Raw genomic sequence first — 17,363 nt, 5'->3', positions numbered from 1 at the left:
CTAGTGAACCCTGTTGCTCATCATGTTGGTAGTCAGCTACCTTTAAAAAAAAATCTATTTTCTTCCTCCTAAGATTGTAACTGTAACGGACCTCCATTATCCCCCTCAACATTGCTGGCCTCCCAAAAATTATATATCATTTTTCAAGACTTTTTGTAATTTTGTGATAATGAAAACTACTTTTTCTCATTTAATCTTTAGGCAGCTAGGACTAAATTGAGCAAAAAAATTAATTAAAATATGGCCCTATGGGGTCATTCTATACTCTGATGGTGTACGGAACTCCTCCAGAATTGTAATTGTACGTGTGATTGGATCACTGCTGTCCCACGCAGCTTTTTTCTTATTACAAAGCTGGAACATGGATCATGTGACTATAGCAGACATACCGTCCCACTAAGCGCACAGGAAGTAGGAATAGAATAGCATTCATGTGTTAGGTCCAGTACAAATTTCATAAAAAAGAACTGCAGTTGAGTAGCCGTTATGGTGGCCAAACTGGCCTGGCCAGTAAAAAAAAAAAAAAGGACTTGTTAATGTTATTAAAGTGTATCTCTAGCAAAAACTTTTTATTTTTGGATAGTGTAGAAGGGTTACATCCCCTATCAGCTTTTTATTGCTATGTTCCAATGGGGGAAAAACACCCTGTTTATACGTCCTGGTGGCCATTGCCAGCAGGACAAAAACCAATGGAAAAATCTTTAATGTTACAGTGCACCTTAACAGGTACTGTAGTGAGGGGAAATCTTTTATTGGGGACACATATTCCATTGATAACTAAGGAAAAACTTCCTGGAGACTCAACTCAATTTCCTGGAGATTTTCCACTTGGAGAGATTTCATGTAGACCCAACAGCTAGTGAGGAGAAATTTTACATACAGCAAAAAGAAAAAGAAAGAGATCATAATGTGAGTAGTTTTTACCAGAAAAATTATCTGGTGATGTTTTCTTGAACCCTTTTGCCTTTCTGGAACCCATCAGGGCCCCAGCTGGCTGAAACGCTTTGGTGGGAATGCAGACTGGACAGCTTAGAAACCCTTGGCCTATACACACAACCAGCCATTCCTATTAAGGTATCTACTGGCATGTGAGGATGTCTGAGGGTGCTGTTATTGTACCCATCTAACGTCACCCTCTAGGGTCCAAGGACAGACATATTTGTATCCATAGATTGATTCCAGAGGGCACTGACTCCAACAAGATTAGCACTAAAGGCTCAATCTATCACCAGGCCTTACACATTGGTGGGAATGAAGACTGGACAGCTTAGAAACCCTTGGCCTAAACACACAACGAGCCATTCCTGTTTAAGTATGCACTGGCCCATGCAGATAGCTGGGAGTGCTGCGGTTGTACACATGTAACATCACCCTCTAGGGTTCGAGGACAGACAGATTTTCATCCATAGACTGGTTCCAGAGGGCACTGACCCCAAACAGCACCAAAGGCTCAATGTACCTCCAGGTCTTACTTATCCAGAAACAAATCCAGAAACAAATAATAGAGACTTCTAAATAGATTTCCACTTTACATATTTAATATTGAACAATGTGCTATACCTGAAGCTGTCCAGGAATTAACAGTACAGCCCTTCTTTAACTGTTACTAATGCAAAATTGTAAGGCGTGACGTGGCTTCAGTGACATAGAGGCACGGTTCCAATGATGAAGTCAGTTCTGCTTTCAGGTCCCTTGTGACCAATACGCAATGTTTCCTGTCGCACACGCTGGCACTTCCCTTTCATTACCAGTCAATGTCACACGCTGCGGTCAGTTTGGTTTTATCCTATTGCTGTCCAGTTCTGATCTCGCCAGACTTCTTGGAATCCCTGTTCTTAGCATCCTTCCCCCTAGGCTTCTATAGTTCAAATCTCTTGCATGTACATTTTTTTCAGCAATTACAAGCACCAAAATATATATTTTTTGGGGGTAAAAAATGAATTAAAAAAAGAAAGTAAAGCTTATTTTTATTAATGCCTTCTCTTATATCCATCCTTGCTTCAGGCTCTGGCCACCAGGCTTAATGGCTGCTTTATCTTGAAGACCAAAGCTGGCCATACATGGCTCAAATTTTGGCCAATTCCTATTGCTTCAACCAAAATTTAAGCTGTGGGTGGCCCTGTCCACACCACCTGGCTCTACAATACTCAACTAAAAAATTGAAGGAGTCGGACCATCTCTGCATCATCAGCTCACCTTCTGAAATATCTTTGGATGTCAACCATGTTCACTCATAGACTTCTGCCATTGACAGCAATAGTCCTGGAAACCAGTAATATCTTCCTTAAATCTGCATGATTCTCTAGGTTACAACCTCTATAATTTTTTAGAAAGGTGAAAAAATTGAAGGAGTTGGATAGAAAATTGAAAGCCGAGCAATGGCTGCATCCTCTCAGATGCAGTCAATGTTTGGGTATTCAAGCAGCCATGGGTGCCACTTGAATACAGTAGCAGCACAGATTCCTCCATCCATCTTGCTGTCAAAACACCTCCCCCCACCATCGGTGGAAAATCTTTTCCAGGAGGAATATGGGAGCTGCCATTGCTGGCTTCCTTCTGAGAAAGCTATATGCTGACCTGTTGCATACCTCCCAACTTTCTGAAATGGGAATGAGGGACACCTATAAGCAAAAGTATGTAAGACACCCCCCCCCCGACATGCCCCCTTAGAGGTAAATTGTACAAAAAAATGATTGATTAAACCCACTACTTTTTTTTACCATTACTATGCCTTTATACTGGCTTTTGGAATTTACAAATGCAGCAATTTTAGAAATTGGATGAAAGATTTAGCACTGGGAAACACTTTTTGATTGATAAGTGGTGCATTTTATATACAACCATATAGATCAGACCAAAATGAGGGACAAATGAGGAGGAAAGAGGGTCAGAGAAACTTTGTTCCGAATGAGGGACAGTCCTTCGAAATCGCAGACAATTGGGAGCTATGCTGATGGCTTTAGTAGTTTCACAGATCTGCAATTCTGTAAAGTCCTAGCAAAGTATGAAACCCTCATCTGCATACTTGTTCTGGGTTGGGTCAGCGTGGCAGTCAGGCTTCTAGCAATTATCAAAGGAGGTCATCAGTGGCAACCCTTGTACCTTGTTTATGACAGGCTTCTGTAAAGGCTTCTCAATAGTTCCCTAATATTTAAAGGGTAACTATACAAAGGAATATCTTCAGCAAGTACATACTACTGTAAACGGAGTTAAACCGCAACTCAACCACCTGCTGTTACTGCCCCCTGGCTGCACGTCTGAACGAGTTCTGAAACAGTTGTTCTCTGACAGGTCAGATCTGGCCCAGAGCAGTAAAACACAGACATGATGTAGAACTACTAAGCAGAAAGCAGAGCCTGCATATGTAATTCTTAATTTGGTTAAACTTGATTGACGTGTAACTATGTAACATGCATAAATCTTGTATATATCTAAAAATGATAAACTAAAATAAGATTTTTAAGACATGGACACTCAGGATATATAGACTATAGTTTCCCTTTCACACTAAAGTAAACCTGTGCGTTGGCCACGCAAGATAAAGCATCTATGCACTTACCTTCCATTCACTATCCCGCAGCTCCATTCGGCTCCAGGAGCAACAGTCAAGCTGTCCATGCCCTGACAGCTTCTGTTCTAACAAATTCCTCCATCCACGCCAAGCAATGCAGATGGACAAATCTCCCACTGCAGATATTTTGACAGCTGTCACTGCAAGTTGTCAGAATACCCAAAGAGTGCCTGCATCTTATTAGATAGAGGTGTTATTTGGCCATCAATTTCCGCCTGGCTCCTTTGATTTTTCAGTTGAAGTATGTTGGGTGGAGAGGTGCTGACAGGGTCTCCCATTAATCACATTTTATCTGGTTTGTTAGGAATCAGACATAATTTGCCAGACACAATTTGCCAGCCAGTACTGCCAGCTTAAGTCATGTGTAAGCTATAAATCATTGAAGTTGTAGCTAGCACTGTGGGCTATGGACTTCGTATGAGCTGGTTGGACCAGTTCTCTCCCAACCTTTGGCTCCTTAACAGTGCCACATTTGTGCAAAGGAAAAAGTAAGTATATGCTGTAGTTGGAGTCATTGGAGTTGTAATTAATACTGTGGGTTTTGAACTCCACATGTAACAATGCTGGTTGGCCCAGTACTGCCACACTTCATTAAGTCATGTCCTTTAGCTCCTTAACAGAGCAGTGGAGGAGCAAACAAAAAGTTAAGCATATGGTGGGGTGGGAGTCATGGGAACTGTAGCTAACATTGTGGGATTCGGCATGTGTGACGAAGCTGTTGAGTCTGGCACTGCCACACTTGAGTAAGTCAAGTCCTTTGGCTCCTTAATGGAGTAGTGAAGTAGCAAAGAAAAGGGTAAGTATATGCGGTGAGGTGGGAGTCATTGGAGTTGTAGCTAACACTGTGGGCTATGGACTCTGCATGTGACAATGCTGGTTAGCCTGGAACTGTCACACTCAAGTAAGTCGCGTTCTTCAACACCTTAACAGAGCGATGAAGGAGCAAAGAAAAAGGTAAGTATATGCTGGGGAGGGAGTCATTGGAGTTGTAGATAATACTGTGGGCTATGGACTCTGCATGTGACAATGCTGACTAGCCTGGCACTGTCACACTTGAGTAAGCCAAGTCCTTTAGCTCCTTAATGGAGTAGCGGAGGAGCAAAGAAAATGGTAAGGATATGGGGTGGGATGGGAGTCATTGGAGTTGTACCAAACCCTTTGGGCTATGGTCTCTGCATGTGACAAAGCTGGTTACTCCATCACTGTCACACTTGAGTAAGTCACGTCCTTCAGCTCCTTAACAGAGCAGTGGAGGAGCAAAAAAGGTAAGTATATGCTGGGGTGGAAGTTGTTGGAACTGTAGCTAAGATTGTGGACTATGGACTCTGCATGTGACCATGCTGTTAGCCCAGCGCTATCACAGTTGAGTAAGTCATGTCCTTCAGCTCCTTAATGGAACAGCAGAGGAGCAAAGAACAAGGTAAGTATATGCTGGGGTGGGAGTCGTTGGAATTGTAGCTAACATTGTGGGCTATGGACTATGCATTTGACAATGCTGATTGACCCAGCACTATCACACTTGAGTAAGTGATGTCCTTTAGCTCCTTAAATGAACAGCAGAGGAGCAAAGAAAAGGGCAAGTAAATGAGTAAAGGAGCAAAGAACAAGGTAAGTGTACGGTGGGGTGGGAGTCGTTGGAATTGTAGCTAAAATTGTGGGCTATGGACTATGCATGTGACAATGCTGATTGACCCAGCACAATCACACTTGAGTAAGTCATGTCCTTCAGCTCCTTAATAGAGCAGTGGAGGAGCAAAGAAAAGGGTAAGTAAATGGGTATAGGAGCAAAGAACAAGGTAAGTATAAGCTATGGTGTGATTCATTGGAGTTGTAGCTAACAATGTGGGAGGTATGGACTCCACATGTGACAATGCTGGTCACACTTGAACAAGTCACATCCTTCAACTCCTTAACAGAGCCATGTGGGAGTAAAGAAAAGGGAAGTATATGCTGGCATGGGGGATTAAACAAAACCTGTTGCTTTGGCATGAATTGACAAATCTCAGGTTTGCTTTAAGGCCAAAAGTTTTATTTTCTATCTATTAGTGCTGTTTTATTTTTTATTTTTTTTAATACAAGCCTCCTCACCTATAAGGTACTGGCCTCAAACAATGATGGTCTTGCCACAGGCAATAACACAATGTAACTTAGCAACAATGGAGGAGAAGAAAGCTGCAGCAAGATATTAGTGCCAGGTGAGCCCCTTAGAGGTCAGCAGTGAGGTGATCACCTACCCCCTGTTCATTCTGGGTTCATCTTTCATTGAGCAAAAATACACTAAATGTTTAATGCACCAGAAGGTAAAATCATGCCCTATGTCTGCCAAGATCCCATTAAATTCCGACATTTGCTATCAGATAAAGCTATACGTTCAGCCTGTCACCCATGACACCCTCAGATCAGTTTTTTTGCCTCGCTCAATCCAGCTCTCTTCCTCCTCCTTCAATGATTGTACAAGGGATGATGATAATGGAATATAAAGGAGAATCTCCTGTAACATAGTTTTGTACAGTTAGGAAAATATTAGTAAATAGATATATAGATGAAATGTAGGACTTGATGATTGTCTGGAGCTTATTATGTTTGCGCTACGACCGAAAATTCATTATTTCACATTGTGCGCAGATTATTTTCCATCACGGACTTTAGAAATCAGATTTCTGTTCAGTATTTTTGGCGTGGCTAATGATTTGCTGACTCCATATTTTCCAAATGTGTTTGTTGTTTCTTTTACCAGCAGTATAAAGTTGATCCCTTGTTGATTTTGGCTTTGCAGCACATTCTATTTTTCATCAGCTTCCCCAGTGCTGTGCTGTGCAATGTGAAATGTTTCTCTTGGATCGGCAATTATTTGTCTGCTGTGCGGTTTTCCCGTTAACACATCCATGGTGCTCACCATGCCACGATAAGCTATCCATTATCACCACCGTGCATCAAGTTTTTTTTTTTTTTTTTTTTTTTTTATCGTCTTCTATTGGCAGTGCATTCTGGGTCCTGAAGAATTAAGATTCAGTGTTGGAAATGACCTTTGGTACTTGAAGTGCAGATTTGGGTTAGTTGACTTCAAAAAACTAAAATAGATTTGTGTTTCTCTCCTTTCCTTTCCCTGTAAGGGTTTAAGTCTCAGTGCACTTGGAAGAGTCCAAAGTAGGTGAGGTAGGGCTCAACTTTGACCACGGCTCTCGGGAGGGTGCGGATGCGGAGGAGGGAGCCGGGGGTGACGATGACGAGCCCAGAGACACTGCAGGTCTTCCTTTTGGGGTCACCGATGCTGGCCACTGTAGCGGAGAATTCTTGAAGGCATCGAAATATCAGGTTACTGTCTAGGATCAGGTCCAGCTTAATGTAGCTGCTGCGATCCTCGTTGAAATGGACCTGCAAAGACATTATTATTATCGTTCGTTACTGGCGCCTGGTCTATATAAAGTGAAAAGCATATTATGTAGGGGAAATGCAGCTGACTTCAGCCAAAAGTGTTTTCATTTAGTTTTGGCTACGGCAGAGAAGGGTTAGAACCTCCAGGAGGTTTTTACTGCTGCCCCATTTTTCTTTATTTTCTGTTCTGGTGATTGGTCCCTTGGGACAAAAAGTGAGGGTAACTAAACCATTTCTTCCAACTGTCCTTGATTTTGAGGGACTGTCCCTCATATGGAACAAAGTCCCTCTGTCCCTCTTTCCTTCTCATTTGTCCCTCATTTTGGCCCGATCTATATAGTTGTATATAAAATGCACTACTTATCTATTAAAAAGTGTTTCCCAGTGCTAAACCTTTCATCCAATTTCTAAATTGCTGCATTTGTAAATTCCAAAAGCCAGTATAAAGGAATAGTAGTGGTAAAAAAAGCACTTGTGGGTTTAACCAATAATTTTTTTTGTACAATTCTCCTTTAAGGGGTGTGTGGCAGGAGGTGGGTCCTATGTCTACATACTTTTACTAATAGGTGTCCCTTATTCCCATCTCAGGAAGTTGGGAGGTATGACTAAACCATGCCACCAGATAGCAATGATATCCCAAATTTAGTTTATCTTGTTGATGCATGAGCCATGCATTCTGTAGGCGCAGGATGTGGTGAGTATAACATTTGGAAAACAGTGGGTTTGAGAATGGTGGTGGGTAAGGGGCAGAGTAGGAGGTGGGGTCAGTATGTGAGCAGGGCCCAGAGTTGGGTACCCAACAGTGCCTTGCAAAAGTATTCACCCCCGTTGGCTTTTTAACTATTTTGTTACATTACAGCCTTTAGTTCAATGTTTGTTTTTTTAATCTGAATTATATGTGATGGATCATAACACAATAGTCTAAGTTGGTGAAGTAAAATTAGAAAAATATATATATAAAACTATTTTTCAGAAATAAAAAACTGATAATTAGCATGTGCGTATGTATTCACCCCCTTTGTTATGAAGCCCATAAAAAGCTCTGGTGCAACTAATTATCTTCAGAAGTCACATAATTAGTGAAATGATGTCCACCTGTGTGCAATCTAAGTGTCACATGATCTGTCATTACATATGCACACCTTTTTGAAAGGCCCCAGAGGCTGCAACACCTAAGCAAGAGGCACCACTAACCAAACACTGCCATAAAGACCAAGGAACTCTCCAAACAAGTAAGGGACAATGTTGTTGAGAAGTACAAGTCAGGGTTAGGTTATAAAAAATTATTCAAATCTTTGATGATCCCTAGGAGCACCATCAAATCTATCATAACCAAATGGAAAGAACATGGCACAACAACAAATCTGCCAAGAGACGGCACACCAAAACTCATGGACCGGGCAAGGAGGGTATTAATCAGAGAGGCAGCACAGAGACCTAAGGTAACCCTGGAGGAGTTGCAGAGTTCCACAGCAGAGACTAGGATATCTGTACATAGGACGACAATAAGCTGTACGCTCCATAGAGTTGGGCTTTATGGCAGAGTGGCCAGAAAAAAGCCATTACTTTCAGCAAAAAACAAAATGGCACGTTTTGAGTTTGCGAAAAGGCATATGGGAGACTCCCAAAATGTATGGAGGAAGGTGCTCTGGTCTGATGAGACTAAAATTGAACTTTTTAGCCATCAAAGAAAACGCTATGTCTGGTGCAAACCCAAGACATCGCATCACCCAAAGAACACCATCCCCACTGCGAAACATGGTGGTGGCAGCATCATGCTGTGGGAATGTTTTTCAGCAGTCGGGACTGGGAAACTGGTCAGAGTTAAGGGAAAGATGGATGGTGCTAAATACAGGGATATTCTTGAGCAAAACCTGTACCACTCTGTGTGTGATTTGAGGCTAGGACGGAGGTTCACCTTCCAGCAGGACAATGCCCCAAACACACTGCTAAAGCAACACTTGAGTGGTTTAAGGGGAAACATGTAAATGTGTTTGAATGGCCTAGTCAAAGCCCAGACTTCAATAGAAAATCTGTGGCCAGACTTGAAGATTGCTGTTCACAAACCATCCAACTTGAAGGAGCTGGAGCAGTTTTGCAAGGAGGAATGGGCAAAAACCCCAGTGTTAAGATGTGGCAAGCTCACAGAGACTTATTCAAAGTGACTTGGAGCTGTGATAGCTGCAAAAGGTGGCTCTACAAAGTTTTGACTTTAGGGGGGTTAAATAGTTATGCACATTGACTTTTTCTGTTATTTTGTCCTATTTGTTGTTTGCTTCACAATAATAATAAAAAAAAATCTTCAAAGTTGTGGGCATGTTCTGTAAATTAAATGATGCAAATCTTCAAACAATCCATGTTAATTCCAGGTTGTGAGTCAACAAAACATGAAAAATGCCAAGGGGGTGAATACTTTTGCAAGGCACTGTATTTAAGAGAAAAGTTCTGTCAAGGAACACGGCCAGACTGACCCGGCAGCACTTACACAGAGTTGCAAAGGATTCCCGGTAACACTTATAATGTCCAAAAGCATTCAACAGAGGAGGTGACTGAAGGCGGTATGGCAACAAGGCTCCTGGAAGAGTTTCTAGCCGGCGGCATAGGTGGGCAGACCCTACACTGTCCTTCCTCCACAGGACCTCTTCCTGCGCTAGACACACTGTTCCTATCTAGCAGGCTCACGCCCCTGACCTAGCCCTTTCGCAAATACGTAAGCACTGAAGGAAGAAAGTGCTATTTATTAGCACTGCCCACACTTAAGATGGCCACAGAGGTCAACCAGGGTGGCAGTGTTCAATCAGACAGCTGCTCCCCTGATGACACCTACGGAGGTCTTAGAAGAATATGGGTTCCTCTTGCCTTCCGCTCACTCCCTGCATGGTGGCTGCCAGACAGCGCCACCTATGCAGGGAGGCCAGATTATACCTGCCTACAAATAGTGGCACGCATAGTGTGCCACTCCAAATTGTATGTAATGGTTTCGGCATGCACTAAAATAGTACCAATGGGCGGGGCATGTCACGGCGATTTAAAGAGACTAATAGTTGTGCACATGCTGTCATGCAGTAAAATGTGGGGCTAATAGTGGTGAAAGAAAAAAATGCCCCAGAATTAATGTGAGGAAAAAATGGCATTGCGTCAGTGGTGTCATTGGAAGGAAAAAATGATGCTGCTTCGATGTCAGTGAGAGGAAAATTTGCTGCTGTGTCAGGCATGTCAGTCCTAGGAAGACTGCCTTGGCATCTATGTCAGTGGGTTGAAGGAGGGTAGGGAAGCTGGCAGGCTTGGTGGGTGGCACTCTGGGAGGAGAGGAGGGATGAAGGGTCCATGAGGTTGGTAGGGTGTCTAAGGGGCTCTGCCGGATGAAAGGAAGCTCTTGGGCTAAGTTGCAATTCCCACCATCTGTGTATTCAAATTTAGGTCCTCCTTCTCAGAGTGTTGTCTGCCTGGGAATAAAGGCGGCTTCTCCTTCCTCCAGTCTCTGGTCATGTGATATGTCATATAATAAGGGGAAACAGGAAGAAGGGCAGTTTTCCCTCACTCCCCAGCAAACATATCCAGAAAGCTGGTAAGTGAAAAGCCAGCATCTAGGAGCGAAAACCATCAAGTTCCTATGTATGTTATTTAGGATTCATGCACGTGGACGCAAAATACTCTGCCTTCAGATTTGTAATGTGTATATTTTTAACAGATCTGACTGAAGCTGTATGATATGCTATGGGCCTATGAACATAATCGTGTCCATGGTCCTACGTACTGTATGTGCCAAATTTACCTTGTTTGCAAATAAACTTCTGAACTAACATTAACATGTACAGCATGTAACATAAAAGTATGCTGTGGACCCTAAATGGCTGCCTGCACCCTAGCGACCTAGGATGCTAAATGACAGAAGCGACCTGCGTTCGGGCATCCAAGGACATTAGGTGGCATGAGCCGCCTGTGTTCTAGCAAGCTAGGATGTTAGGTGACAGGAGCTAATTGTGTCCTAGGTGGCAGGTAACACCTGCTTCCTAGTAAATAGGGTAGATTTGTTCCATGTGCTGTCCAATGTATGCATGTAACGCTAGCACAAACGTTACATGCGACCCGTGTACAGACAAGAATTTACGTTTAATTTTTCTGCCTGTAAAATCATACATCATGTGCCCTTAGTGTAAGAAAATATGGTTTCAAACATCTAAAGCCAAAATGTGTTTGTTTTTCAATTTTGCAGGGACAGAGGCAGAATTAAAAAGAGAACAGGGGTTCTAAACCCTGACTACTCTATGCAAGCCAAAAATGACTAAGGACGAGGGCCGAAACGCGTAAGTGTTCCAATCTATTAACCCTTTGGCAAATAAAGATTATCGCATATGGATGATTTAAGTTGCCAGCTGCATATCCTTGCTATTGTTACAGATTAAGAGAATGGAAGACACTCCCAGCCTTTGCACTGAAATCTCACCTCCTTTGAAATCCCATGGAGCATGGAGATGTTTTGGATTAGATACACTTTAACGTTAGGTTTTAGGGTTAATTGTCAAAGACTAACCTGGCAATATAGGTAATATAGTCCTTTATGAGTCACTGTAAACTCCCCATTCCTCTCGTCGTATCTCAGCGGGCTGGTGGAATTTCGCTGGACCTCGGACCAGTACAGGATGTTACCATCGCTATCTGCAACACAGTAAACGTTGGGGGTGTGTGCTGGACAAAAAGATAGCTGGACAGCTTATATGTGGGCTACTTACCTGCGTTCATCTGTGTTACTCCCTGTGATGGTTTTACTGTAGACACATAAGAAGAGAGAAATGGTTTATTGTTGAGTTATGGACAGATGTAGTAACACATTTAGTTGAAAGGGGCAACTTGAAGCTCAACCAAACTGAGAGAGATTTTTGGGAACTATTAGAGTTTCCTCTCAAACTCTACTATCAGGAGATTTGCTGAAGACCAAGTGGTACCTAGATTCTGTGCCCTGGGATAGCCTGGGTCACCTGCCAGGGGTATCGTAACCTGAATATAAAGCAGCCAAAATCTTGCAAGAAGATGTTCACTGTGCTTCATCACTTTATTGGTCAAAATACCATTGATTCCTTAATTCAGTCATCGTTTCCCATCTTGAAGTCCCAATGAAAGGGGAAGTTTTGGCTCCCAAAATACGTTGTCTTTTTTGTTTGGTCTTCTACCTGATTTTACATCTTTTTGCAAGGCAATTGTTGGGGAACTGTTATGACACTTTCAGGATCGCTGCTAGTACTTCCAATGGTACTCGCACAATCCCTGACTATTCTCTAGTCTTCTGCTTTCTTTATTGCTGTTACTGACTGTCTGACTATACCTTTGCTTGCTGCCTACCAAGACTCTTGCCTGATTTTCACTACCTCTGTTGTCTCCAGCCTAGTTTACTGCCTACTCGTTGCCAACCCAGCCTATCTGTCTTCACTCTGCTTGTTGCCTGCCAAGACTTCTGCTTGATCCTGAGTCCCAACTATTCTCTGGTCTCCTGTCTCAACATCATAGTCCTGCTGTACCTTCTACCCCCTGGTACGGCAATCCCAGGGCCCGTGCCCTGGTGCCAGTTGCAGCAAAGAGTTTTGGGGACTACTAGGATTTCCTGCCAAGCTTTAACATCAGGAGCTCTGGGGAAGACCAAGTGGTACCAAGTGATTCTGAGCCTTAGTACAGCCTGAGTCACCTGCCAAAGGGTATCGTAAAAGGAATACAGAGCAGCCAAATTCTTGCAATGAACTAGAGTGTCTTCTTGGAAAATTTTACCTGCTCTGCACTCACCTCAAGTCTCCCTAGAAGGATGATGGTGTCAATCCTGCTGGGTTATAGCACCACTTTCAGGAGGATAACACTAGTCACCTAAACAAAATCACAACCTAGAGGCAGCTTCTGTTGGTGGCCAAACCCCCATGTGCTAGAGGCAGCTCAAGTTTTATTTCCGTTTTTCACACTTCTAAAGATCTCCGCTGTGTCCTTCAATGAACAGAATAGGAAATAGGATTTTTGTACTCACCACAAAATTATTTTTCACTGCATTCATTGAAGGACACAGCATTAGTCTTTAGATCTCGATCTTAGGATTATATTGCCATGTTTAGCAGTAGGACACCAGGCATAAAGAACTCAACAGCTCATATATTTTTTTTTTTTCATATTTTTTCCCCACCTCTAGGTAGACACATCTTTGGGATGCCCCATTGATCAAGTTCCAAAGATCTTCCTTCAATGTGCGGAAGAGAAAATAGTATTTTTTTAAAAAATCATCATAAAATCCTTTTCTCTTTGTTCATTGAAGGACATAACACCCACCCCTCTGATTGTTATATCTGTGTCCGGTTGTTCCTTTATGTACTGCTCTGTGACTAACTAAGCTAGCTGCCTTTAGCACAGTGGTGGTCAACTTGAAAATAATAGAGGGCATCAAGTGTGGCCCCCAACATTTCAAGAGGTCTGCACGATAGCAGTATGCCTTTGTCCATTGAGGTGAATTACTTCAAGCTAGGAAGGTCAATCAAAATGAATGGGTTGTAAAATTTTTGTCCCGCTGCATTTTTGCAGCAAACCCCAAAGCACACCAAAGAGAGAGTTGGAATACAATATGCCTCATCATTAGTGTCAGTGGCCGCCATCAAAACCCACAGCACCGTTGTCAGTGGATGCAATAACCCCAGCATTGGTGTCAACGGATGCAATAAAAAACCCCAGTCATGGTGTCAGTGACCACAATAATCCCCAGCCTACCCCCAGATGCTTAGAGGTAACAAGGCTCAGCTGACCAATCAGGGAGATGTGATTTATAGTTTATAAAACACAGGGCACATTAGGGGACACGTGGAGACAGTTACACCAGGTATGAAGAGCTTGTTACCTTCGTAATGTGCAGCCAAGATGGGGGATTTACTTCTAGAGTTTCTGTTCTTCTTGTTTGCTGGAAAACATGAAGTGTAGAATAATAGAACATGTTCCACCGATTGAGTGTGTCTCTTACCTGTCAGAGCTCTCTCTGTACAGCGCTGTGGTATCTGTCAATGCTTTATAAATTTATAATAATAGTGTCTGTAGAAAAACATTAGAATGTAAGCTCCTCTGGTGCAGAGACTGATGAGACTAGCTTAGTATTCTCTGTCAGCACTGTTGGATATGGCAGAGCTATATACTGTAGTTAAATCCTAGAGATTACCTGAACGCCGCTGGCGACTCCGCTCCTCTCTCAGTTTCTCAAACAGAAACTGGTGCTTCTCCCACACATTCTTGAAGAAGATCTGTCCAACAAAACAAGACAAGGAAGTGCTGAATCACCATGACATCCAGGGTGGTCGCATTTTCAGAAGGAAATGTCATGGAAGACCGATTCCACTCTCCTTAATGAACAGATATAGCACATAATTCATGCAGGGAACCTACCTGAGCTTCAGCTTGGGGTTCTTGTATCGGAAGGACCTGAAAAATAAACCCATAACATTATACACCGATCAGCCATACCATTGTGACCACTGTCAGGTAAAGGGGATATCTCATTACAATGGCATCTTAAAATTAGTGGGATATATTAGGCAGTAAGTGAACATGTTGTCCATGAAGTTGATGTGGTGAAAGCAGAAAAAAATGGGCATTGCAGTTTGTTGTGTATGGGGCTGTAAAGCCCATAGTGACCCATGTCCACAGCCAAGAGCTTCTACAATGGTCACATCAACATCAGAACTGGACTACGGAACAATGGAAGAAGGTGGCCTGATCTGATGAATCACATTTTCTTTTACATCATGTGGATGGTCGGGTGCGTGTGCGTCACTTACCTAGGGAAGTGAATGGAACCAGGATGCGGTATAAGAAGGCAAATCGACGGAGGCAGTGTGATGCTTTGGGCAATGTTCTGCTGGGAAACCTTGGGTCCTGCCATTCACGTGGATATTACTTTGGTGTCCATGCCTCAATGGGTCAGGGCTGTTTCAGCCAAAATGGGGCCCTACTCAATATTAGGTGGGTGGCCATAATGTTATGGCTGATCGGTGTATCTGTAAAGTCATTTCATCCCCAGGGGTAGAGCATCTGTCAGGGTTTTGTTGTGTTCCCTTTGGGGAGATTTCTGTCGGGACAAGAAGTCACGGGAAGCAAAAACCTAATATAATCGCCCATGTGAATGACCCCCCCCCCTTTTTTTTTCTTCAGCTGGCCCTCCTCCATATTTTTACATATTGTTTGAATGTTAAAAATTTACATACATTTTTTTTATTCTTGTATTGGAAGAACCTAAAAAATAAACCTGAAATGTTATAGCTGTAAACTCATTTCATCCCAATGGGTAGAGCATCTGTCAGGGTTTTGTTGTGTTCCCTTTGGGGAGATTTCTGTCGGGACAAGAAGTCACGGGAAGCAAAAACCTAATATAATCACCCATGTGAATGACTCCCCCCCCCCTTTTTTTTTTCTTCAGCTGGCCCCCTTCCGTATTTTTACAAATTTTATTGTTTGAATGTTAAAAACTTACGTCATTTTTTTAGTTCTTGTATTGGAAGAACCTGAAAAAATAAACCCATAACATATCTATAAAGTCATTTTATCCCAAGGGGTAGAGCATCTGCTTTTGTTGTGTCCCCTTTGGGAAAATTTCTGCCGGGCAAGAAGTGATGTTGTGTCCCCTTTGGGTGTTGGGACAAGAAGTGACGGGAAACAAAAACCTAATGTATTTGCCCATGTGAATGACCCCCCCCCCCCCTTTTTTTTTCTTTTTCAGTTGGCCCTCTTTCATATTTTTACATATTATTGTTTATATGTAAAAAATTTACGTAAATGGTTTTAGTTCTTGTATTGGAAGAACCTGAAAAATAAACCCATAAAGTTGCATCTGTTAAAGTCATTTCATCCCAATGGGTAGAGCGTCTGTCAGGCTTTTGATGTGTCCCCTTTGGGTGCTGGGACAAGAAGTGACGGGAAACAAAAACCTAATGTATTTCCCCATGTGAATGATTCCCCCCCCCCCTTTTTTTTTTCTTCTTCAGTTGGCCCTCTTTCGTATTTTTACATATTATTGTAAAAAAATTTACGTAAATCGTTTTAGTTCTTGTATAGGAAGAACCTGAAAAATAAACCCATAAAGTTATATCTGTAAAAAAGTTATTTCATTCCAATAGGTAGAGCGTCTTTCAGGCTTTTGATGTGTCCCCTTTGGGTGTTGGGACAAGAAGTGACGGGAAACAAAAACCTAATGTAATTGCCCATGTGAATGACCCCCTTTTTTTTCTTCAGCTGGCCGCCTACCAAATTTTTACATATTATTGTTTGAATGTTAAAAATGTACTCAATTTTTTTTCAGTTTAGGTTTAGAGGCTTATCTTCTGTCTGTCATACAGATTTATATAATGTTATTGACTCACTGTTAGTTATGTTTATATAAGCGCACTGCATGCTTTTATCACTTGGTCTGTATTAAGTAACGCTCCACTGCTCGGCTTAAAGGATTTTTACCCCAGCAGCATTTTTACGCCTGACAATGTTTTGTGTCTTAATGCAATCCTCTTTAGAAGGTCAGATGTCATTATTGACTTGCAGAAAGTCCAAAGTGGTCACATTTCTCCGTCTGGCTGACATAATGGGCTTTTGTGTCCAGGCTTATCTGTCCTCTAAAGAGTCTTTGGTTCATATTCATCCTTCCTTGGCAACAGTTGCCATAGAGATAGGCCCCAAAAAAAGCCATTTGACCCTTGTCAGCTACTTGGCCCCAAGCTCTAGTCCAATGCGGGTACTTTTCAACTATCTCTGATTTCCAAAGAACGGTCCCTAAAAAGTTTTTGTTCCTGATTTTGGAAGTGGATTTAAAGACCTAATGATAAAATCTTTAGTTTGGAGTTCTTAGACCAATGCCACCCTTGTGACCTGACTTGTTGATAACAAGATCGCTAGGGAGTGCAGAGGAACCTATCATCTGTTTGTACAGGGTTGTTTCCTCGCCAGATGAAATAGGGTAGACTTTCCTTTGGGTTCAGGTCTGGCAAAGCGCTGAACAAACTGGCTGTACTTTGGCAGTTTGCCGGCTGAAATCCCCGACTGCTAAGTCCCATGTCAGTCACAACCACCTGCCACCAGGTGATGCTTTCCTGCTGCAATTCCATTGCTAAATGACAGATCCTTGGCAGCTAGAATGTAAACAAAGCAGCCGCAGATCCTGGGTGGTGTCATTGATTAAATATGGTCAGTAACGTCACCTAGGAGGATTCCCGGCTGCTTTGTTTATAATCTAGCAGCTAGGGAAGCAGCTGGGGATCTGTCATTTAGGGATGGGAGTGCAGCAGGGAAGCATCATCTCCATCAGGTGAAGCATAACCTTTACTTCTTAGACCAATGCCACTCTTGTGACCTGACTCACCGATAACAAGATCGCTAGAGAGTGCAGAGAAACCTATCATCTGTTTGTACAGGGTTGCTT

At 42.5% G+C, this 17,363-nt stretch overlaps 1 protein-coding gene across 1 annotated transcript in view; it reads right to left on the bottom strand.

Annotated features, from left to right (window-relative positions):
* The window catches only part of LOC141134136 (uncharacterized), an 85,890-nt gene that overhangs the window by 61,818 nt on the left and 6,709 nt on the right, over nt 1-17,363 (bottom strand). Inside the window, exons 2-7 of the mRNA XM_073623722.1 lie at nt 14,345-14,380; nt 14,121-14,202; nt 13,809-13,868; nt 11,680-11,715; nt 11,481-11,605; nt 6,698-6,946 (exon numbers count right to left, since the gene is read on the bottom strand). Of these exons, the coding sequence (XP_073479823.1) occupies nt 6,698-6,946; nt 11,481-11,605; nt 11,680-11,715; nt 13,809-13,868; nt 14,121-14,202; nt 14,345-14,380 (588 nt within the window). The remainder of the gene's footprint in view (nt 1-6,697; nt 6,947-11,480; nt 11,606-11,679; nt 11,716-13,808; nt 13,869-14,120; nt 14,203-14,344; nt 14,381-17,363) is intronic.

Source organism: Aquarana catesbeiana, linkage group LG03 (genome assembly GCF_042186555.1).
Source record: "Aquarana catesbeiana isolate 2022-GZ linkage group LG03, ASM4218655v1, whole genome shotgun sequence".
In the NCBI taxonomy this organism is placed as follows: domain Eukaryota; kingdom Metazoa; phylum Chordata; class Amphibia; order Anura; family Ranidae; genus Aquarana; species Aquarana catesbeiana.
This window is presented reverse-complemented; position numbering and strand designations above follow the sequence as displayed.